The sequence below is a fragment of the Rhinolophus sinicus genome, linkage group LG14, assembly GCF_036562045.2.
Source record: "Rhinolophus sinicus isolate RSC01 linkage group LG14, ASM3656204v1, whole genome shotgun sequence".
Classification (NCBI taxonomy): domain Eukaryota; kingdom Metazoa; phylum Chordata; class Mammalia; order Chiroptera; family Rhinolophidae; genus Rhinolophus; species Rhinolophus sinicus.
In genome coordinates, this window is record NC_133763.1 from 13,118,751 (window position 1) to 13,144,664 (window position 25,914).

At 37.3% G+C, this 25,914-nt stretch overlaps 2 protein-coding genes across 14 annotated transcripts in view; one reads left to right on the forward strand and one right to left on the reverse strand.

The window, feature by feature from the left end:
• Positions 1-25,914, reverse strand: part of SGK3 (serum/glucocorticoid regulated kinase family member 3) — a 138,953-nt gene that overhangs the window by 56,890 nt on the left and 56,149 nt on the right. For 2 of the 13 annotated variants that reach the window (XM_019726420.2, XM_074319005.1), the window contains exon 1: positions 2,270-2,377. The exons of 8 other annotated variants lie outside the window; for them this stretch is intronic. The gene's annotated coding sequence lies outside the window, so the exon portion shown is untranslated. Of the gene's footprint in view, positions 1-1,167; positions 1,218-1,986; positions 2,008-2,199; positions 2,378-25,914 lie in introns of those variants that run through there. 3 more of the 13 variants (XM_074319006.1, XM_074319010.1, XM_074319007.1) reach the window with 3 other exon arrangements.
• Positions 4,748-25,914, forward strand: part of LOC109444073 (uncharacterized) — a 47,842-nt gene continuing 26,675 nt past the window's right edge. Inside the window, exon 1 of the mRNA XM_074319131.1 lies at positions 4,748-4,792. Within this exon, the coding sequence (XP_074175232.1) occupies positions 4,748-4,792 (45 nt within the window). The remainder of the gene's footprint in view (positions 4,793-25,914) is intronic.

The window sequence follows — 25,914 nt, forward strand, 5'->3', positions numbered from 1 at the left end:
GGCTTAAGGAATTACTAGCCCTAACTGGAAATGTCTGCATCAGATCCATGCATTTGACACCTTCTGGTGGCAGGCATTGTTTCCAGGCACTCTGGATACAGCTGTGAACACAACTGGCAAGCACCCCTGCCCTCATGGAACTTATCCTCTAGTGGCAGACAATAGATAATAAAACAACTAAACTGATACAGTAACATGTATTATAGGAAGAGTGGGGTGGCATGCAATTTTAAATAGCAGAGTCTGACTGAGATAGTTAACATCTGAACAAATACCTAGTGGTGAGGGTGTGAACAACACAGGAGCCAGGGAGAGTCAGCAACTAACAAAACAATTTGTTAGTATCTCCAAATAATTTCATTCCATGATGCTTTGGAAGTTGGCAGCAATTGCAACACATCTCTTCCGTGACCCAGTCCTGTTTCGTGACCCAGTCCTGTTTCCTCGGGCTAGTGTTCAGTGTTCCACTTCCTGACTCTAGCTCCTGACTCTAGCCTACCCAATCGAGAAAACTTCACCACTAACAGTGATAACAAACTGCCTACTAGGTTAATTTGCTTATCCTGGCTGTTTACACTCCCTGCATGGGACAAAAGGACTGCATCCTAAAACAACAAAACCCCAGCATTATTAGAACATGTTTATACAAAGCTTAAAAAGACAATCATCTTGTTCTCAAAGCAATCACTGGGGTAGCAACTTTGAGACTTTGTGATTTAAATCAAAGATGCTAAGAATGATTATGAATCATGCAATTAAACTACCAAGCAGGATGTTGCTGAGAGAAAAAACAACAACGTTCACAGCACCATAAAGCTGTCAAAAATAAAAATAGTACTACTATCAAAACCAAAAGTAACATCATCCTTTGATTCTATAATTTGTTGTCAGCAGAGCTGAAGTCTAGTCTAAGCTCTGCCATTTATTGGTCCTAGGTCTTTGGGCCTCATCCTTATCTGTAAAGGGCAGCTGGTCTGATTCTTCATATTCCTTTCAGTGCTGAGATTCTATGTGGCAAGTTATGGTTTCTACGATGCTTATTTATGGACTTGGGTACTTTGGTTTACCTAATTTTGCAGTAACAGTGCAAATAAGCACCCTCCAAAATAGTACAACTTGTTTTAAGTTCTGTATAAAGTAATACGAACTTCTTTTAAACCAACCTACCGCAGCTTGGTGTTTAAAATGAGGCTCCACTCACTCTAAAAGTGCTGCTTTTTTTTTTTTTTTTTTTCATCCCTCTTTTAGAGGAAACCCGCAAGACTCGGAGATTTCTGTATCACTGGATTTGGTTTGGAACCACGTGGAGGATCACACCTTCAGTAAGAGACAAAAGTCATGAGGGTTTTTTTGGTGGGACTCAGTCTTTGAAAACTGTTTCAAATGACTCCCCAAACATTTCTAGCAACATTTCTGAGGCAACTGGTGATGACAACTCTGAAGATGAATGCCCAATAATAAAGAAAATAGCCAAAATTACTGTTCTATGTGCCAGGCACTAAGTATTAACTCATTTAATCTTCGTAACAGTGCTATACGGGGAGTGTGGGGGGGGACTACTATTACCCCCATTTAAAAAATGCAGAAACATTTTGTACAGCCCCTGGCAGTGCCCTTCTAATTGCTAGATGGGATGCTGCCCAATTCATGAATCTTTTAATAAAGCCGATTAGGTCTTTTTTTAAAATGCTGAAACAAAGCCAGAGAGAGTAAGCAAACTGCCCAAGTTTTCACAATGGAGAAGCAGATTCAAACTCTGGCAGTCCAGCTTCCAAGCCTGTGCGCTCAATCTCCACCACGCACTCACTGCCTATGTAAACCTTGGCGTCCCTGTTTAAATAGCACCATTACTAGTCTCCTTCCTGCACAATGAATAACACTAAGTCAAAATAAAGCCGCGCCGCAAGTTCACTACCGAGTTTTCTCCTACAGTCCTAAACCACAAACTAGAAATTTATTTTAAAGAATATAAAATCTCTACAGTACCTGAGGTCTCTCCACATTTGGGGAGAGGGTGTGTGAAGCAACGCAAATGTTTTCTGTTCGGCAGCTAATGCCATGAACAAGTGCGCAAAGCTAGAGTCCGACCCGGGGTCTCCCTCCCACCGGGGATTCACGCCAGGAGCCGCCTGCCCGCCCGGGACCCGTGCTCCTACTCGGCGCGGAAGTGGCACTGGGGCTGGTCCAGCCAAACCACACCTGCATCGGGCGTTCCTGCAGGGTTCCTCCAACCAGCCCGCGCGCCGCCAGGACCTCTCCCCACGCTTACCTTCGGGAACCCGCGCCCGGCGCGTGGCTAGCGGGAAGTGCCGCCCCAGCTGCGCCACACTCCACCCGGCTCCGCGCCCCGCCTCTTGCCCCCAGCGGCGCCCGCCGTGCTCCCAGCCCGGGACTCCGGGCCCCGCCCACAAGCGGCAGGCCCAGCCCCCACCAATCAACAGCGCCGTCTCGGCCGCCGGCCCCGCCCAAACTAGGGGTGGGGCTTTTGCTCACTCAGCTCCGCCCCCGGCACTCTAGGGGGCTGGGACCCTAGAGGATCTGCTGGCAGCAGTGCCTCACTGAAGGCTGTAAATAAAGTTGGGAGGGCCTGGGGGAGTTTGACCTCGAGGGAAGATGGGCAGGACGGGGGCCCAGGGAACCGGGGAGAAGGGAGAGCCAGGGGGTAAGATGAGGAAAGAGGTTTTGTAAGGGAAAGAGAAGGCACTCTCCCCAGGTTCCAGCTAAGGTGTAGGACTAGGTGAGACATCTTAAAACAAAGGAGTTCATTTATTCAGGTCATTGGCTAAGCTCATTCTTCTGGGGAAGGATACAACTCACAGTCGAATTCAGGGTTCCATGCATGAGAAGTCACAGGGAATGGGATTAAGGGGGGCACAAAAGGGAAGCAATTTCTTTAGTGATCTCTACCACAAATCCTCATTCATCATTTAAAAATTGTGGAAAGGACTCCCACTGAGAATCATCACTCGAGGCTTAAATTAATGTTAATCATTCCCTTACCCCTCAACAGCTCAGGCACTTGCAAGAGAGCAGACCCATTAGGCCTAGGCAGAGTTTGGCATTCATCCCCATAGGGTACTACTACAAGGTTTGTGACTGCATGTACGAATAAAGAGAAAAAATCAGACCACTGGAAAGGAATTATTTTAATTACTAATTGATTTGAGAAGGTGAAAAACGATTTGAGGAATCAAGTCAATAACAATTATGGTGGGGAAACACAAGGGTCACTTTGCTAACAAGTAGGACTGATACACGTAACCTTTGCTACAAGAATTTCAGAAAATGGTGCCAAGATGCCAGCCTAGCTGTCTGACCTTAAGGGAAGTCACCATATCTGAAGCCCTCAATATCCTTATCTGTAGACTGAAGAGATTAGGCCAGGTGATCTCATGAGCTCTAAATGCCCTTCCTCACTCCATGTCATCCTGCCCGACTCAACAATTAAAGGAGAACTACAGTAGGGAAAGCACTGTCCAGTTAGGAACCATGCAGAAAAACGGGGACTTTTTAGAAAAAACATGAGGGATTCGGCATCACTTCATTCAAGCACTCCTTTCTGCCTTTTCTCTTTGTAAGAATAACAACACTCGTCCTAGCTTAAAACTTTTGGCTCTTCTTCCCCCTCGATCCTCACATTTAGGCACCAGATCCTTGGCTTTCTCCATTACAGAATCTCTTCAATGACCATTCTCATTTTCCCTGCCATCTCTGTATAAAGTACAAACTCAAAAAACTCAAGATCTTGGATCTGACCCTCACCTATTTTTTCCACCTAATCTCAAAACTACTCTCTGTGTACACCTCTGTCAGACAGACTGTGTCCTCACTGTACAGTATCCACAACATACAGCAAACATTCCTGCCACTGAACATTTACACCGACTGCTTCCCAGCTCAGAATGCGTCTTCTCAGTTTTAGCTACCTGTCTAGACAACAATAGCTAAACTCAGGGATCTCTCTGTGCAATAAAATGCTATAATACTTAGGATCTATACCACTCAACTGGGCACTTAACAGGTGACCTTGTTTTGTTTTCTCTGTTATTTATAATATCTATCTCCAAAACTAAACAATAAGCTACTTACTGGGTATCTCAGGCCCCAGCCAACCAAGGAAGAAAAAGCTACTTTCAGTATCTCAAAAAGCCTAACAGAAATGACATATTCATCTATAATTAGGCCACCTATAACAGCAAGATTCTCTGCTTTTGTCTGAAATTATATGACACTGAAGTAACACCAGTTACTTCATACTAACCAAAGCTTTGATGGACAGTTACATGTGACTGATTCAAAAAAGGGGAAAATAAATTAGTATTAAATAAGACTTTTTTTGAAGACTAAATCTTTGACATTCATGGAACTGCATAAAAATAAAACGTAGCCTACCCATTCTTTGTCACCCATTGCCTGAACAAGTGATCTACCCATAGTAAGTATTTTAAAATATATTCATCAGTCTATGATTATTTTCAGTTTTCCTTAACTCTCTTTCACTATAATTAAAATACCGGTCTTTTCTTTTTCATGCAAATAAGATTGTAAAAGTTTCCCCTTCTAATTTCAAATAAATTCTCAATAAGATAAACAAGAATCACACAGCACTTCTTGGAGTTCAACTAGAAAGGTTTTTAGTGTTCCAGAAATAAACCCTTGAACCACAGTAAATTGCCTATGTTAGGGGGCCCTACATACTATTAAAGTCTTTAGAGAGTAAATTTTCCTTAACTGCAACTTTACCCAGATGACACAAGTAGAAGCAGAACCAAGTTTGCAGAATGACTACCAAGTAAGAGTGAAAACTGATTTGCAATCTATCAATGGCCCCTTGTGTTTTGAAAATGTCACTGACATGTTTAAGGGAGGCCCCAGAGCTCTGAAGTCTGGCCCAAACAATCTATAAATCACTACTCACAGCAAACCTTTATAATATTCTGGAGATTTAAGAAGTATTAAATAGGCAGACTAAACAAGTCACACTTCATTTTACAAAGTGGTTGTACCAGAGGTTATTGGTTGTAGACTCTTGGAAATTTCTCTTCCTCTCCTCAAAATGTGAGGTGACTATTCTGTGTGGATGTGTGTGTGGTGACTTTTAAGAGTAGAGCCTTGGGGGTGGGGAGGAACTTCTGAATCCACCCAAGATGGAGTAACAAGGACCATATTTACCTTTCCACCTAGAACAATGACAATAGCAAAAAAGAGCCAGACAAAATATATAAAACAACAGTTTTCAAGATCCTGGATATCAGGCAATGAAGGAAAGTGACCCCTCAGAGATGGGAAATGAACAAGGTTTACCCCAGTTAATTAACTTCAGAGAACTTATAGACTATCACACAGGAAGGGGAAATTGCAGGACAGCCCGGCAGATTCCCTGAGTTGAGGAGATGAGGAGATGGAGTCTGGGGGGACAAGATGGCTAGAGTTCACAAGACGGAGGAGACAAGATAACAACACAGAGAACCCCAGAGATCTGCAGAGGGTCCTCCTCAAGAATTCAATAGTGCTGATCAATGCATGCATATGAGGAAACTACCCAAGGTCAAGGAAAGAACAAACCATCTGAAAGTATTAGAAGGAACAGTATTAGGCACTCACAAAGGGCCAGGAATAGTGGCTGTTCACACCAGGCCAACTAGAAAACTTCCCAATTCAATGAGGTAAATTATGTAGAAGGATCTTGCCTTAGTACTGGAGAGTAATTAGCCCTAGACTAAATGCTACTTGGAAGCTGCCAAAAAAATACAAGTAAGTGCCAAGAAAATCAAACTATTTTAAAGTAATTTAACTGCATCTCAAATTAAAAATCAAGCATATTTATAGGAATGCAAAAATACTCAGCACCCAAGATAAAATTCACAATATCTGCCACTCAATCAAATATTACATGTAAAGAAGCACAAAATATGACCCTTAATGAGGAGAAAAATCAATTACTGAATCTAACCTACAACTAACATAGATGTAGAATTAGCAGACAAGGACATTAAAACAGTTAGTCTAATGGTAATATACTAAAAAATTAAGTAGAGACAAGGAAGGTATAAAAATTTTCTAAATCCATCTTCTACAGATGGAAACCATCTCTAAGGTAAAAAATACACTGGATGGGATTAACAGAAGAGTAACATAGCAGAAGAAAAGATTAGTGAACTTGAAAACACACAATAGAAACTTTCAAAATGAACTATATAGAGAAAAAGAAATTAAGAAGAAAAGAGAATCAATGAGCTATAGGACACCTCCAAGCAGCCTAATGTACTTGTAATTGGAGTCTCTGAAAGTGAGGGTAAAGGTAGGATTGGGGAAGGAGATCAGAAAAGACATTTGAAGAAATATGACTGGTCTTTTTCAAAATTTGATGAAAATTAGAAACCCACAGATCTGACAACCTCAATGAACCCAACCACTAAAAGCAAGAAGAAAACTCTACCAAGACATTTCATAAAGAAATTACTAAAAAACAGTGATAAAGCAAACAGTAATAGCAGCCACAGGAAAAATGATATTCTGTACATGGAGGAACAAAGGTATAGATGACAGCAAATTTCTTGTCAGAAATCGTGCAAGAAAAAGACAGAGGAGCAATATCTTTGAAGTACTGAACAAAAAAACTGTAAACCCAGAATTCTATACCCAGCAAAAATATCTTTCAAAGCTGAAGGCAACACAAAGATTTTTTTCAGATTACAAAAGCTGAAAGAATTCATAATCAGCAGACTCGCACTACAAGAAATATTAAGGGAAGTCCATCAGATAGAAAGAAAATTATTCCATATTTCTACAAATATAGATGTACACTAGGAATAAAGAACACTGGAAATAGTAGCAACAGAGATAAATATATGCTGTTGATTTTTTATAATTTCAATCTCTTTAAAAGATGGCAACTGTTTGAACAAAAATAGTAATAATTTATTGTGGACTTTGTGTATAAGTAAAATGTATGACAACAAAAGCATAAAGACTGGGATGAAAGATACAGACATATACTATTACAAGGTGTATTCTATAATTAATTGTAAACATACTATAAGTGATGTGGTATAATTCAATTGAAGACAGACTGTTTCAGATAGAAGACTAAATTAAAGATGTATTCTTAAACCCTGAAACAACCATTAACATAAGGGGGAAAAGGAGTTATAAGTAATAAGCCAACAAAGGAGAAAAAATGGAATGATAAAACTCAGTCCAAAATAAGGCAGAAAAAGGGGGGAAAGACATAATGAACAGATAAGACAAACAGAAAACAAATAGCAAGATGACAGACATAAACTTATATCAATAATAACATTAAATGTAATAGTCAAAACACCCCAATTACAACTTGTCATGATGGATAAATAAAATACCCAACTATATGTTGCCTACAAAAAAACCCTACACTTCAAATATGAAGACTCAAATAGGTTAAAAGGATGAAGAACGATATACCATGTTAACACTAGTCAAAAGAAAGCTGGAGTAGCCATATTAATATCATACAAAGTAGATTTCAGAGCAAATAATATTATCAGGGAAAGAGAAGTTCATTTCATAATTATGAAGAGACCAATTCAGCTCGAGGACATAAAATACACTTATATACCTTATAACAGAGCTTCAAAATACAGGAGCAAAAACTGAAACAACTTCAAGGAAAAATAGACACATTCACAGTTATAGTCAGAGGTTTCAAAAAGCCTCTCATAATAATAGAACAATTAAAGGGAAAATCAGTAAGGATATTATCTTAATTCAGGCTGCTATAACAAAATACCACAGACTGGGTAGCTTATAAACAATTGAAATTTAATTCTCACAGTTCTGCTGGTGACTGGAAATGTGAAATCAGGGTGCCAGCAGGGTTGAGTGAGGGCCCTCTTGCTGGTTCATACCCAGCATCTCCTCTCTGTGTCCTCACATGGTGGAGGGACTAGGGACCTCTGTGGTATCTCTTTTATAAGAGTACTAATCCCATTCATGAGGGCCTTACCCTCATAACATTTCACCTCCCAAAGGCCCCACTTACTAATACCATCATCACCTTTGGAGGTTAGGATTTCAACATATGAATTTGGGGGTGTGGGTACACAAACATGCAGACCATAGCAGATATAGAAGACCTAAACAACACTATTAACCATCTAAACTTAACTGACATTTACAGATCACTCCAAGACAGAAGAATATAGATTGTTTTCAAGTGCACACTATTTACCAAGATAGACGATCTACTGGGCCATGAAACAAGTTTCAATACATTTATAAGGATCCCAGTCACACAAACTATGCTTCCTAACTACAGTGAAATTAAATTACAAATCAATCACAAAAAGACATCTGGAAAATCTCCAAATATATGGAATCAAAATATACAACTCTAATTATTCCATGAGTTAAAGAAGAAATCAAAAGGAAGATTAGAAAATATTTTGCACAAATGAAAATGAAAACACAACATATCAAAATTTATGAATGACACTAAAATGAATGGTGCTTAGGAGGTATATCCATTTTAAAAAAGAAGAAAGGTCTCAAATCAAGGACACCAGCTTCCATCTTACAAAACATAAAAAATAAAAGCAAATTGAACCAAAATAATCCAAAGAAAGGAAGAAATAAAGATGAGAGCACAAATAAATGAAAGAGAAAAGAGAAAAATCAATGAAACCAAAAGTTGATTTTTCAAAAAAAAAGAAAAAAAATCAATAAAATTGACAAACCAAACTGATTAGCGCAAAAAGAAAGAAGACACAAATTACCAATATCAGGAATGAAAGATGTGACATTACTTCAAATCCTACAGATATTAAAAGTATAATAAGGGAATATATGAACAATTATATACCAATAAATTCAACAACATAGATGAAACATACAAATTCCTTGAAAGACACAAACTACCAAATTTCACTCAAGAAAAAAACAGGTAAATCAAATAGCCCTATATTTATTAAAGAAAATGAGTTTGTACTTAAAAACTTTCTCCCAAAGAAAATTACAGTACCACATAGTGTCACTGGTAAATTCTACCAGACATTTAAGGAGGAAATGATACCAAATCTATACAAATTTTCCAGAAAATTAGAGGAAGAAATACTTCCCAACTCATTCCACGAGGCCAGCATTACCCTAACAATCAAAACAAAGATATTACAAGAGAAGAGACTCCAAACAAATATCCCTCATTAGCATAGATGGCAAAAATTCTAAACAAAATTTTAGTAAGTTGCATTCAAAAATATATAAAAATGATACTACATCATGACCAAGTGTGGTTTATCCAAGGAATGCAAGGTTTAACATTTAAAAATTAATTAATATAATTCACATATCAACAAACTAAAGCAGACAAACCCTATGCTATCTCAATAGACCCATAAATAGCACTTGATGAAATCCGATTTCCTTATTTGATAAAAATTATCAGCAAACTGGAAATGGAAGGGAATTTCCTCAACCTGATAAAGGGCATCTACAAAAATCCTACAGCTAATTTCATACTTAATTTTGAAAGACTGAAAGCCTTCCCCCTAAGCTTAGAACAAGGAAAGGATGTCTATTTCTAGTCAACATTGTACAAGGGGTTCTAGCCAGGAAAATCAGGCAAGAAAAAGAAGTAAAAGAAACCAGAGTAGAAAAGAAGTAAAACTTCCTTTACTTGAATTTTATCTGATTGCAGTAGGATGGCAATAATCAAAAAAGTAGAAACCAAGTGTGAGGATGTAGAGAAATTGGAGCCCTTGTACATTATTGGTAGGAATGTTAAATGGGGCAGCTGCTGTAGAAAGGTTTGGCTGTTCCTCAAAAAATTAAACAGAATTACCATATGACCCAGCAATTCCACATAGAGACATACACCGAAAAGAACTGAAAGCAGGTACCAAAACAAATACTTATACATAAATGTTAATAGCAGCACCGCTCACAATAGCCCAAAAGAAGGAAACAACCAAATGTCCATCAATGGACAAATGGTTAAACAAACTGTGATTTATATAATCGAATGTATATTATTCAACCATAAAAAGGAATGAAGTACTGATACATGTTCAATGTGAGTCAACCTCAAATACATCATGCTAAGTGAAAGAAGTCAGATATGAGAGGTCACATCCTGAATGAATTCACTTATGTGAAATACTCAAAATAGAAACAGAAAGCAGATTGGTAGTTGCCAGGACCTGGGTGGGGGATGAGGGAATGGGGAAAAACTACTTAATGGATATGGGGTTTAATTTGGGGGTGACGAAAATTTTTGAAACTAGATAAATTTAATGGTTGCACAACATGGTAAATGTACTAAGTGCCACTGAATTGTTCACTTTAAATTTTGTTATGTAAATTTTGTTATGGTTAATTTTGTCATGTGAATTTCACCTTAATTTAAAAAAATAACCTTAACAACATCCCAGTGATGACTGATAAGACTTAATCAGCCTAGCCTCCTAGATGCTCCATAGTCTGACCACCATATAACCCTACTTCCCTTTCACGCACCCCATGCTCCAAGCAAAATGAAGTCTTTTCTTTACATGCAACACAGAGCCTTCTTTCTCTATAGATGTAAGTCCTGCTCCTCTTTCAAAGCATTATTCAAATACACGCTCTTTCAAGTTGTTCTCATTCTTTTAGTGGGGAATACTCTTTCCCACATGCTTTTATGAACATTGCACCTCTTGCTTTCCACCTAGAACTATTTATGTATATTTATATGTCTTCTATTAGCCAATAATTGTAAGCAAGATCCATATGTGATTCATCCTATTAGTCCTAGGATCCTTAGAATACCCTTATACAGATCAGACACCTAAATATTTATTGAAGTAAAAAGATTAATCTAAAATGAATTTCTCTATATGAATCCTCTTGGCTTTATTATAAAATTGGAGATGTTCTTTTTCTGGGAATATATTTGACTCTAGCGTATCTAAACCCTTTGAAAACCACATGTAGGTAATATTACCATTTCCTGATGAAATAGTAATAAAAATATTCTGAACACTAATATAAAATGACTAGAACTATTTATATCCTTGACAATAATTGCTTATGTTCTTATCAGTACAAGTCATAACAATAATAGCTAATAGTTAACATAACACTTCTGTGTCACATTCGCCAAGCACTTTATATGTATATATATATATTGATCCTCACAATAAGCCTATGAGCTATGTACAATTATCATCTCCATATTACAGGTGAAGAAGTATGGCTCAATGTCACTGAGCTAGTAACTGGTGGGGTTGAGATTAGATTAGAAATCAGGCACTTTGGGGCTCCGGAATCCATCCTCTTAACCACTATATTATGTCACCTCTCCATAACAACTGTTTAATTCTGCATATTAAAATGGCTTTGAAAGGTCAATGAGTTGCCAAGAAAACATTTTCTAATATTCTAGAGCAGGTTAATGTGAAACTTTCACTGTTTTCTCAGACTTAGTGCCTGGGCTTTTGAGACAGCTAATAACTTTTAGAAATAAACTTGATTTCATTATACTGAAGAAATGATATTGACTAAGAAATGAAGTTGAAGCAGGAATGCAACATAATGCACAACTAAAGATATAATAATAAGGAAGCTATATTAAAGGAACACAATAAAAGTTTAAGTACAGCAATGGGACTGTACACTTACTGAAATATAAAGGGACCTGAAAGTTTTATGAAGACTTCTGATGATATAATTTTTTTTCCAGTTGGGGAATATTGGGGAACAGTATGTTTCTCCAGGGCCCATCAGCTCCAAGTCATTGTCCTTCAATCTAGTTGTGGGGGGCGCAGTTCAGCTCCAAGTCCAGTCGCTGTTTTCAATCTTAGTTGCATGGGGGGGCAGCCCACCATCCCATGTGGGAATTGAACTGGCAACCCTGTAGTTAAGAGCTTGCACTCTAACCAACTGAGCCATCCTGCCGCCCTGATGGTATAATTTGTTAAATGTGAGTTTCTGTATCTCAAATTCCAATATAATTCTCATATAAAACTATTTATGTATCTTTTACTTAAATGCATGTTGGTTTACATAAATATTAATGTAATAGTGAAGGAAACTAACTCTATAAAAGACATTAGTGACCTATGATATAATGATATTCAAGCCTCACATAGCAGTAGACCAGAGAACATAAAATTGGGTAAACAACAATTAGAGGTTGTTCATCTTAAAGAGGAAATAAAATCTTTGAATTTGACATCCAATTGAATCCTTTTCTCAACTCTCAAAAGTCAGTTCTTTTCTATTAATCTTGTAGGTAGAAAATCATCTTATCAATGATGTGTCGAATAATTTTATTTGACATTAGAATTTGGAATAGGCCTTTAGGTTTAAATTTGTCTAAAATGATTTATATGATATGGGCAGTAACTTTTAATCCATGATTAACTACTCGTATTTCCTTTAAAATGCTGCCTAATTCAGATTCCATTAATGGAGACAGAGATTACAAGGACATTTTTATGTGTGTTTTTTTTTAATTCCCTTCCTCGGATATTTCAATTTTATTTTATTTTATTTATTTATTTTCTCCCTCCTTTCACTCCCCACCCCCCCGCCCCAAGCCATTGTTTCTCAGTCTAGTTGTGTAGGACACAGCTCCCTGGCCCATGCTGGTATTATGAGCCTTGCGCTCTGTCCAACTGAGGCAGTTGGTCATCAGTCATTGATCAGCCACTCACAGCAGCTGCTGGCAACTCTCACCAGCTGCTGGCCATTCACACTGGCCACTGGCTGCTCATGGCGGCACACGGTAGCCTACCGCAGCACACAGCAGCCTGCGGCAGCTCACCCCAACCTCCAGCTGCTCACCGCAGCCGAGAACAGGGAGAACTGTTGTTCACAATCTTAGCTGTAGAGGGCGCAGCTCACTGGCCCATGTGGGAATCCAACCGGCAAACTCGGCATTAGGAGCACGGCGCTCCAACCACCTGAGCCACCGGGCCTGCCCTTATGTATTATTTTATGTGCTTAGGAGGGAAATAATTTTCTACCATATTTTCATAATTCAATAGACTATCTCATACATAGGTGAAGTTTTTTTTTGTTATTTGTCTAGTTTGGATCCCAGAGCTCAGCACTAATAGCTTCATTCACACGAACTTACTTTCTAATATTTTATTGTATGTTCACCTTTTACTAATTAAAACACTCTCAGGCTCTCGCCCTTCGTTTTTTTTGTTTTTTTTTTTCTAGTCATACAAAATTTGTAGCACAATAACATATCTTTTAATAGAACAACAGAAACAGAAAAATATGATGCAATATCCAAAGTCATTTACAGAGAATGAGGGAAAAATGGAAGAGAAAGATGACTGTTCCTAATTCTAAATCCTTGATCTGATATCATGATTTATAAAATACTAATTATTGATTTAGATAATGTCTCCATCAATTGAAGACTAACCTTTTATTTGGCAAAGAGTATAATAAAAATTCAATTTAATTCAGCAAATATTGATTATCTGATATGCACACTGCTCCCTACTAGGCCCTATGAACAGTACATTAAGTGCATACAAATTTTAAAAACCTTTTAATACTATCATCTATTGTTTATAGAAGAAATAAAGGTTATTAAGCATAGAAATTATAGTCTGACCAATAGAGTAGCTAAAAATAGTCACTACTCTAGTGAGGTAAGGCGGGTAATACTAAGTGAGTTCAATTCTCGTATATTGCAATTGTATGTGCAAAGATAATGTACAAAGTTGACAAAAATAAGAAGTAAAGGTATAAGTTTAGAGATATTATTTAGAGAGATGGAGGAAAATATAATAGGAACTAAAAGCAGAATTGATTAAAAATACAAGTAACTCCTTCTCAAACTTCAACTATTAGACCTAACTAAACTGATTAGAGGAATTATTTCAAGTGACTTCAAAACAAAGTATACTCCTATGGGATAAGCATAAGGACAAAAAGAATTGTTTAAAAAAATCTTATACTCTATTAAGGTAATCATATTTTTGGTAATAATATTATTATTCTGAGACCTGTTTGTGTTGTGGGGTAAAAAAATGAGTAATTATCTTGTGTCTTTAAGAACCAAGAATTTTGATGTGGGAGAAAAGAGATAAAAATGAGATTAAGTTTGAAAAAACAAACACCTATACTACTGAATTTCAGTTGGAAGTAACATTATGAATATATTTTGTATTTTACCTTTAAAATATATGTATTACCTAACTCTGGCACAGAATAGACCTAAAATCAATGACCATCCCAGTGAGTACCTCCAGTATCTAGACAGTGGTCTCTAAATACTCCCCACTAAAATGAACCAGGCTCCTTGCAGAATTGGCTGATTGCAGATCTGGGGCAGCACATGTGTAAGATGAGCGTGGGATATCTTAACTTCCTTACTTTCTGGTATGATATTAATGACTACTAGAGTCATGTCAAAGGCTTCAGAGGCCAACTCAAAGAGTTAACCAAAGACGGGGAAAGTGAACATAAAATAATGACTATGGTGAACTGAAACACACTGAGTGTTAAATCCAGGAGTCGACAAAGATACTAAAAAATGCAAAACAAACCTCATGGATTACCTTTGAGTGATGTTAAGAAACTAAATCATTTAAAAAACAAACAAACAGGCAAACAAAGGGTAAGAATCAAGTCTCTATCCTGCCTATCCTAGATAAGGTAACCAAAAGAATCAAGTCTCTATCCTGCCTTTCGAATATAAGGTAACGAGATAGTCGATGAAGGGAAGTTTCTCTTCACAAAAGAATTCCAGCTAATGAATAAAGGATAAATCAGAATACCACCATTCTGTAACCCCTAAGGAATTAATGCATCTAAGGCAGTAATCATCCACGGCTGCTCCCCTTATAAAAAGATAGCCAACCAGATATTTTATGCCTCCTCATGGAAAACACACCATGACTTATGAAGTACTCTTGCCAAAAAATTTGAACCCAAATCTCATCAAGTTTCTAGCTCTAACTTTCAATTTATAAGAAACACAGGGGTCCAAGGTGCTTGGTAAGTAACATTTCAGGGATGCAATCAGCAAAATTTAATGGGAAACTTTACAGGAAAAATGACCTTGTTTATTCATTACACAACTTACAATGGAAAAAAGAAAGGCAGGAAACATATAAATTAAAAGATTCGGGGGCCGGCCCGGTGGCTCAGGCGGTTAGAGCTCCATGCTCCTAACTCCGAAGGCTGCCGGTTCGATTCCCACATGGGCCAGTGGGCTCTCAACCACAAGGCTGCCGGTTCAACTCCTCAAGTCCCCCAAGGGATGGTGGGCTCCGCCCCCTGCAACTAAGGTTGAACACCTTGAGCTGAGCTGCCTCCCGGATGGCTCAGTTGGTTGGAGCGCGGGCTCTCAACCACAAGGCTACCGGTTCAATTCCTCGACTCCCGCAAGGGATGGTGGGCTGTGCCCCCTGCAACTAGCAACGGCAACTGGACCTGGAACTGAGCTGTACCTTCCACAACTAAGACTGAAAGAACAACAACTTGAAGCTGAACAGCACCCTCCACAACTGAGATTGAAAGGACAACAACCTGACTTGGAAAAAAGGCCTGGAAGTATACTCTGTTCCTCAATAAAGTCCTGTTCCCCTTCCCCAATTAAAAAAAAAAAAAAAAAAAAGACTTACAAAAAAAGACTTAAAAAGATAATTTTTAACTACCAATTGTAATATGTGGATATTACTTGGATCTTTCTTGGACTAAAAAAACTAAAAATATTATGAGGCAAGTGAAGAAATTTAAGCATGACTCACTATCTAAAGACATTAAGAAATCATTGGGGATTTTTTTGGTATGATGATGTTATTATGCTGTTTTTAAAAAGAGTCAAAATTGTAGAGATAATACTGAAATATTTATGGATGAGATGACCTGCTGTCTCAGATTTGCTTCAAAACTGTCTCTGTGTGGTGGCGATTACCTGAATAAGATTTAGCAATAAGAAGATAAATGTTGAAACTGGGCAACATGTTTATGGAAGCTAATTATACAATTAAGGCTATTTTTTATCTTTGAAATTTTCTATAATAAAAGCATTTTTTTTTCTTAAAACAATATTTGGTTCAGAGGAATGGTCAGTTGGAAGACTGCTGCTTTTTATTATAACTCTTCCTGTACTATTTTTTATTTTTATATATTTCACTTCTAAGGAAACAGTCCTATTAATGAGTTAAGAAATACACATGTTATAGACAGAACAAATTGATGGTTGCCAGAGGGGAGTCGGGTGAGGAAAAGGGTGAAAAAGGTGAAGGGGATAAAGAGATACAAACTTAATAAAAATAAATAAGTCACGGGGATTTAATGTACAGCATAGGGAATATAGTTAATAATATCATAATAACTTTGTATGGTGATAGATGGCTACTAGACTTATCGTGGTGACCACTTTGTAAGACATATAAATGTCGAGTTGTTATGCTGTACACCTGAAACTAACATAATATTGTATGTCAACAATACTTTAATAAAATCTATATCTACATCTGTTAAAAATGTAATCAGTCTGTGATGATTTAGTTCTAAACTGAATGGTATATAACAGCACTTTTCAAAGTATAGTCCATGTACTCCTAGAAGGCCCTAAGATCCTTTGAGGGGGTCTCTGAGGTTAAACTATTTTCATAGTAACATGAAGATGTTATTTGCCTTTTTCACTGTGTTGACATTTGCACTGATGGTGAAAAGCAGTAGTGGCTAGAACTGCCTGTGCCTTGGCATAAACTAAGGCCGTGGCACTGCCGGGCTAGTAGTCACTGTATTCTCTTCCATCACTCACTTGCAGTTTAAAAAGAGAAAGAAGCCAAGTTCACTTAAGGACGTCCTTGATAAAGCAGTAAAAATTATTAACTTTTAAAAATCTTGACCCTTGAGTACCCTTGATTCTGTGTGACAAAATCTAAGTATGCGTAAAGCATTTCTGCTGTACACCAAAGTCTAATCATTGTCAAGAGGGAAAGCCTTTCCTTGTGTGACTGTTCAAGTGAAAAGCTTGAACTGGTAGCTGCTTTTACGTAGAACATCATTTTTACTCAAAAGGACTACTGACAAATGACGATATTTGCCAAACTTGGATATTTGGCAGACATTTTCTTGAAAATGAACAAAGTAAGCCTGTCACATCAAGGAAAACAACTCAATGTATTTGTTGGCAATGATAAAATTCAAGCTCGAAAGTGAAATTGAGAGTTTTGGAAAATTTGTCTCTGCTTGACTGCTTCCCTCCATTGAAAGGTTTTTCTGATGTACTCAGTTGGTGATATTAACAAATGTGATTTTTTAAAAATGTTGTTAAATGAAATGTGTCAACATTTGGAAGAGCTGTATAAATGAGTGAACCAATATTTTCCAAATGACTAATGCATGAAGTTACGAAACTGTGCATGCATCAAAGATCCATTCAAAATGTTAAGATGACTGTAGTGAGTTAAATGGTGGCCCCCGAAAGGGTCCTGAGATGAGATCATTTGGATTATGTAGGTGAGCCCTAAATCCAACGACAAGAGTCTCTATAAGAGACAGAACAGGAGAAGCACAGAGACACATGGACGAGAAGGCCATACGAAGATGGAGACAACCACCGGAAACTACAAGACATAAGGAACAATTGTCTCCTGGAGTTTGTGGAGAGAATGCAGTCCGGCTGATAACCTTGATTTCGGACTTCTAGCCTCCAGAACTGTGAAGAGAATAAATTTTTGTTGTTTTAAGCCACCGTGTTTGTGTTAATTTGTTACAGCAGCCGTAGGAAACTAATACAATGACCAATGGATGTTAATATAAATGAGTACAAAAATATACTGATATGGATTCAGAGCCCACATTGCATCTAATCTTTAAGAAACTACCACTTGTCAAATCTTGATATAGTATCACAGAAGAATCTCCACAACTTTCTGAAAAAGGCTATTAAAATATCCCCACTTTTTCCTACATGCATCATTGTGAGGCCTGACTTTTTTATACTTCAGTCAAAACAACATATTGTAACAGTTTGAATGCAGAAGCAGGTATAAGGTTCCAGCTGTCTCCTATTAAGCCACATATTAAAGAGATTTGAAATATGTAAAATAATGCTAATCTCACATTTTTTTTCAGTCTTGGGAAAAACTTTTTTTTAATAAAAAATATATTTTTATGTTAATATGTAATGTTATATATTTTTAATTTAAATAAAATTTTAAAAACTTCTCAGTTTTGACTTCTTATATAGTAAATATCGATAACATACATAAATACAAACTCTTTGGGGCCCTCAATAATTTTCTTAAAAGTGTAACGGGTTCTGAAACCAAAACGTTTGGGAACCACTATTATACACAATCAGTAAGAGAGGACAGACAAGTAATCAGAAAGGTACCATGTACATAAGATTTCATTTATTTTGAACTATGCATTGGATTTTCAGGGGTACAAAGGCAGATAAAGGCCCTTCCAAGCAAAAGAACCCCATGAGCATCTACAATGCACTTTAGAAGCAGGTCTACACATGATAACGTCAGGGAACACTGGGCCATCAATAAATACATAAACATATAATAGTACAGATCTAGATTATTATTGTCTTTGAAAAACAACAGATGCAGGATTCAATTTCATGAATCTCTGTTAGTCTTTGGAAATCCATTATCTTAAACAGGTATCTGGTTTTATAAATGTGGGTAACATGCTATTCTCTTTATTCCTTGTGCTCCACGTTGATGGAGTGAGTCCTTTTCAATGCTAAACTAGCCAGCCACAACCACCCTCGGAGTCTCCATGCATTCACTCCACCTGGAATACTTGTATCTCTACTTTCTCCTTGGTGCATTAGTCAACTAGGGCTGTCATACCAAAGTGCCACAGACTGGGTGGCTAAACAACAATATTTATTTCCTCACAATTCTAGAGGCTAAAAATATTGACATGAAGGTGTCTGCAGGGTTGGTTTCTTCTGAGGCCTCTCTCCTTGGCTTGTAGAGGGCCATCTTTTCCTGTGTCTTCACATGTGTCTTCACATGGTCCTCCATGTCCAAATCTCCTGTTCTTAGAAGGTCACCAGTCATACGTATTGGGTTAGTCATATCCACCCTAATCTTATTCAATCTCAATTACTTTAAAGCCCCTATCTTCAAATACACATTTTGAGGTGCTGTAAGTTAGCACTTCAACATAAGAACTGGGATAAAGGTTACACAATTCAGTTTGGGAATCAGCCTGAACTGTACTTCCTTAGGGAAGCTCTCTTTAACCCTGGACTTAAGTTAGGGCCCTTGTTATACTTACACAGTATCCAGTACTTATCCTACATAGCATTTATCACACAAATGGAATTAAACACTCAGCGTAATTGTTTTATGACCGTCTCTCCTACCAAACCCTAAGTATCACGAGGGCAGAGATTGTTGCCTGTCACGTTCACCCTGGGTCCACAGGGTTTAGTGTGGTTTAGTGCTTGACTTACTAGGCTCACTCAATGAGTGAGTGAGGGAATGCTGTGTGGTGTCACAACATTACAGAGTTTCATCAATGAAAGCTCCAGGTCCATGAGCCCACCTGGGAAGCAGTCTGCATATTGGGGCAGCCACCATCCTCATGAGATGTACCAGCAAATCAGTAATCTTGGTGGTAAAGTTTAACTGGCCTTTAATCCCACTGGAGTCCTAGGTAATGAGGTGGGGAGGGGTAAAGGCTTAACTCTAGTCCTGGGCCAATCATTAACTAGCGATATAAAAATGGGGCAATGTTCTTTAACTTTGCATTCTCTCTCCTTCCTCATCTAAAGCAATGCAGAAATTATCTAAAGTCAGAACTGGTTACCACTTAAACAAGAAAGCCCCTGAACTGTGAATATCCCAAATATACAAACCAACTCCACTCCATGCTACTGGGGGCCTTGTCTGCCTTTGGTGGGACATCTACCCCAACCTTTAACAGCCAATTCTGCTGAAGCTCTGGAAGTCCAGTCCCACTTATAGGCTCCTGAAGTTTTCTCTCAAACTGCAATAGGAGATTGCCAACCAAACATAGCTTCAAAGAGTCACTACCACCTCCTAACGGTGAACTCCCTCAGAGGGCAAAGGGAGTTCAGCGGTTCGTAAGGGCATTTGACGTCTAGGGCCACTACTCATCTTGTAACTTGGTTAAGAGTTAAGAAGTAGTATCCGTGACTTCTAGGAGAATTTGAATTAAAATGACCAACCTACACATGAATGGCTAGAATTCTTCTGGATATGGACAGGGTGGGATCATGTTCTCTTCTTTTGAAGTTGGGAAAGTATGGAATGTGGGAAGGAAGTCTCAGCACTTTACAGTGTCTTTAGTTGTTCTCTCCTACATGTTGCCTAACCACATATTTTGACTACCTATGTGACTTTGAACAAGATTCTACCTTGGTGACTGTCCCTTCACCTGGGGATAATAATACCCTAGGGGTGGTTGTTAGTGTCATGTGAAGTCACCTGTGGAAATGTATCACATGCAGGTAAAGAGTGAAGAAGGACTCCATAGAACCTACAGAATTCGGACTTCTACCTCTTCGAAAATGTGTAACCTTGGGCTAGTGTTAACTTCTTTACGCCTCAGTTTCCTCATCTGTAAAATAGAGATGGTAACAGTATCTATTTATTGTGACTGTTGTGATAATTAAATGTGATAATGTTTATAACATATTTAGTGCTTGAAACAAAGGACGCGTTCAGTAAATGTTAGCTATTTCTTTTAATGCTTTGTAAGTTCTCAGACCTCTTCTGACCATTGTCAGGAACTGTGATCCCCCTTTCTTCTCTCTCTCCTTCAGCAATGCCCCAGACTCACTGAAAACATGGAGGCCACTAGATTTTATCTCCATCAACATCCCACCACACCCCCAAACTGCTGTGGCATAAGCACCTGGGCTCCCTTCCCCAGGGACTTTAGCGACTTTCCCTTCTGTTTCTGGGAAAAAACGACTTGTGTTTCAATAAAAACCAAATGCTGCCTGCTTTCTCTGCCTGAAATGGTATGTTCTCCCCTCACCCCCCAGGTTTTGTTGGGGTAACTGCTATTTTTTCTCTGGATTCATTTCACCTTCTCCTTCACAACTTCTTTCTGACCATCTTCTGCAAACTGGGGAGTGTCCCTTTTTGTGTTCCCATGGCACCTTAAATTTACATCCTAAATTATCATGTTATATAATACTCTCTTTGTATGTCTATTTTTTCAACCTCAGAATCTCGCATAGAATCTAGCTCATAGCGCAACCAATTGCTCCTTTTTGCCTGCGATTGTCCTGGTTTTAACAGTAACCATCCTGAATCTCAGGAAACCCTGCAGTCCTGGGTGGTTAGTCACCCTAATACACACTCACGACGCTTTACTGAAGGACCAGAGTCCACGCTTGCTTCTCCTCCTCCTCTACTGTTCAATCTTCAACCCAGTGTCATCAGCTGCCACCCCTCACTTCCCAAACTGCGTTGGCACATAGCACAATACTATCCTCATGGCCAAATCTACTGGACACTTTTTAATCCCTATTAGATTGACTTCTCAATAAATGACACTCAATAACCAGGGATCATTCATATGGTGTCCCTATGTTTTCTTTCTTTTTTTTTTTTTTAAATTTTTTTTGTACCTATTTTTTCTTAGCGTGAAGCAGGCCAGTATTAAAATATCCAAATTTATTAATTGTATGAGTATATGCGGACTCAAGGCACCATTCCATGTGTTGTTTACATAGTTCTAAATATCATGCCATACTTATGATTTCACTAAAATAATCACAAGATGTGATCAATGACTGCTAAATGTTTTCTGAATAAGAAGTTTCCAGAAGTCATGACTCATGGAATTAAAATAACAAAACACTTGAAGCAATGAGAAAAGCAGTTCCCCTTTTTCAAAAAATCCAAACAAGAAAACAGTGATATTTTAGGAAGCTCATAATAAATGCTTTTTCTTTTTCTTTTAAGCTCTGAAAATAGATGTATAAAAATGATCAATAAAAATTAATAAGTAAACAAGCATTTAAATTTATTGAGTATTTCTTTTTAACCAAGAAACAGACTTTTAAAAATATCTTAATAGTGTAGGCTTTCCCTTACCCCTTTTTTAGACTAAATATGAATCAACATTTATCAAAGAAAAATGCCTGGGAATTACCTGTTTACATATCTGTCTCTCCCACTGAAATTTTTGAGGATAGAATTGGATCTTGTTTCTTATTACATCTCTAGCACTTAGAAAAATAGGTGCCTGGCTCAGGCAGGGGCAAAAATAAATGTCTTAAGTAGGGCGGTAGTGATGAAGGAAGGAGAGCTAAAAGGTGAGAGAATTTTAGATAGTTATAAAACAAGTGTTTTTCAGAAGAGGGCATTATCTCAGAAATGTACATAAATTTCATACGTAAAACATTTCCCGATATATACAAAGGAACATTTTGGCAATAAACACTGATTATAAAGTTAACAATTATGATAACCATATTGGCTCATCTTTTCTAGAATTTCCAACATCAAAGTGAAAAATTAATTCCGTATCTTCAGTCCATCTTACTTCCAGACAATTTTGATTGCACTGGAAATCAAAACAAGCTGAATGAATAGAAAAATCCCCCTCTTTTGTTTTTGTCCAAAAATCAAGAAATCTGAAGGCAGTGTTTTCACTTCCCTTAGTCAGAAATTTACACACACACACACACACACACACACACACACACACATCTCAAAATTACTTCCAGGCAGTGGCTGATATTCAATTGGCATGTATCAGGATAGTCATCCTGTTCTGTATAATGGTAATATTATATTCTGATCCTTGAAATTTACTGTGTCTTTATCTCCTATCTGTATCTCTACACCTGTATATTAATATATCTAAAAAATCTGGAATTCTTTACTTCCTGACCTTTCTGAATAAATCCATTATCTCTAAATAATTTTAAAAGCAAACTATTTTTTCCTAGAAAAGACTGGTTAAAGTTGATACAAAATTACAAACCATTGATTTAAAATAAGTTACCTAAATCTCAAATCCCCCTTAAATTCAAAGAAAAGCAAATTGCATGTTTCATGAAATTCAGAAATTACTCAATTGGTCTAGCAATTCCACTTTCACTCATGTGCAACAAGGGACATGTATAAGAAGTCAATGTTCGTATTAGCCAAAAAACTAGCAATGACCCAAAAGTCCATTAAGAAAAGAACAGGTAACTAAATAGATAACTAAACTGTGGGGTAGTCGTTCGATGCAGTATTATACAGACGTGAAAATACATGAACCACATCTGTACATATAGATGAATGACACCAACACTATGTTACAAGTATCAGGGGAAATTATTCCATTTATAAGTTTCAAAAATAAGAAGTCAGTAATTTATTGTTTAGGGATAAACAAAAATGTTGCAAAATCTAATTTTACAAAAAGTCAAGGGAATAGTAAATACAAAGTTTTATCATGGTCACTTGGAGGATGGAGGGAGGTGAACTGAATTGGAGAAGAGCACATGGGGAATCCAATGTGTTGCTAATATTCTATTTCTTAAACTGGGTGGTAAATACATGGGTGTTGATTTATTGTTATTCTTTATACTATGCACATATGCTATCAATATTCTCTTACATGTGTTCAAAAGTATGTTAAAAGAGAGTGAATAGTTTACAAAAAATATTTTAAGCAATTCAAATCTAAGTCCACTATATCCCCAGAATGTTAAACCTTTTACTTTTTAAATTAAAAAATGTAAATGGAGATTTTTACTTTAGTAAAAAAAAAAGTATCCATAAAGCTATATAATATTTACCTTCAAAATTCAGAAAAAGTGTTCTAAATGCAAAAAAAAAGCCCAGTAATAAAATAATAATTTTTCTATCAGATAAAACAAATCAAATTTCGCCCATTTTGTTATATGTGGAGCAAAGGTAGTTAATTTCAGAAGGAGTATTAAAGAATAATTTTCTAAATAATACAAAATGGATCTATCCCTTATTCCATATTTTCTTCACCATTCTCTCACATGAAAATTCATACAACTAGATTATCTGGTGAGTTTCACCAGAAATAATTTAATAGCAAAGTCAGAAGACCCTAATGACCAACTCTGACATGATGGGTTTCAAATTGATGAGTCCACCATCTTCATAAAAGTAAGCCAGACAAATTGATGACAGTAGTATGCAGGCAGTTTTCAAAATTAAAATTGATGAGCCTGCTCCTTCTTCTTGTCAGAGTACAGTTTATTGATCTCAGAATCAGTGGTGTTAGAGGGAAATGCGAGTCAGGGCAGGGTTGTACTGGTCCTGTGGGCCCCTAGTGTGAGTGGGCATTAAGTCAGGTCCAGGAGGATCCCAGACAAAACACAGCCCACAGGCAGGATGAGCCCAGCATATTTACAGTACATTAACACAAAAAGGAAGAATCTATCAAGGCTTGACATATTTATAAATTCTCCTAAGTAATACCCAAAGCCTGAGCAGTTTGGCAAATACATGATTTCAAAAATTTGGAATTCCCTCCAGCAACTTACTGTTGTTTTTATAGATTGCTAATTCAGCACAGACAGGATCAACTCTTTAGAAAGCTCTGAGCATAAATAAATACTACTTTAATAGCAGTATTTTTTTTTTAATTTACCAAAACTATCTCTCCAAATTAAATCTTCTAAGAATTAGAAGAAAGGATCTGTACTATATAACTTCCTACTGGTAGTTTTGACTCAGCAGAACCTCCTAAGCATGTAGGAGGAAGGTAGGAGGGAAAGGCCCTATATGCTAGATGCTTTACATACCTCAGTAGAACCAGCTAACATTTATGGAACCAAGCCCTGTGCTAAGGATTTCACGTGCAAGCTCTCATGTAATCCCCATAGGAAACCTTATTAACTCCATTTTACAGATGCAGAAAATGCAACATTAAGTAACTTGTTCAAATTCACAAAGCAATCAGCAGTGCGGGAATGCGAGCCTAGCCTGTCCAACACTAAGTCTTGTGTTCTACCTGCCACGCTTTGCTGTAAATACACTGGGTTAATTTTTCACGAAGACTTAGGAAATTAAATGGATTTTTTTTAAAAAAGTAAATTGCTAAGTGGCTAAAAGTTTAAAAGATAAGAGGTTTTTTAGCTTTATACTAAAATGGCACACATGTCAAAGCATTTTAAAATAACATGTAATACAGGACCATTCTTTATAACATGGCACCACACCTGATCTCCGTCTGCTCCAGCTCTCTTACTAGTTTAGACCTGGCCTTTGTAAAACGGGCATTCTGTACTATTTACTCAAAAAATGGTATGGCTGTTTAAAGTATTTAAAGATAGTCTTTTATCTGTAAGGAATTAATTACTGTGTAAGAAATTTTACTGAAGTTACTGAGATGGAAAAACCATGTTCCAAAAGAAAAAGAACATTAAAACGAGGTCATAGAATAAAGCAGTCTATTTTAAAAGTAAACTTCACACCTTAGTATCATGAGAACTAACAACTTTCACAAAGTCACATTCAGGACGCTTTGTAGTATTGTGGCATCAGGTATCTCCTCATGCCATATGCTGGAAATTTGAATTGCCCACGAGAGACCAACAATCATTGGCCTGTCAAAATCTAAAGTCACAAAGGGAAAAAACGCTTTGTTTTTTTGAAATGGTAAAACATAAAAGGTGATTTAAAATCTATATAGCATTCTTTCTATGCTCTCTGGAAAGCATGCTAATTAATACTTACAGAAGGATTCTATCTTCATAAATGCATTGACATTGATTAATTAGGTCTCAACATCCCTGTGTAGCAGAAACATTAGCATAGTCCTTCCATTTTTAATGACGTATATTGAGAAACTTGTGAATTGAAAAGTTCAGGAAAGGATTTCTCATTTTAAGAGGTTGGCATAGATGTGTCCCTCCTTTCCCTCAGAAGTCACCTTAAAACAATAGGGAAAACACAAAACGCAACACAAACTCCATACCATATGAAGCTA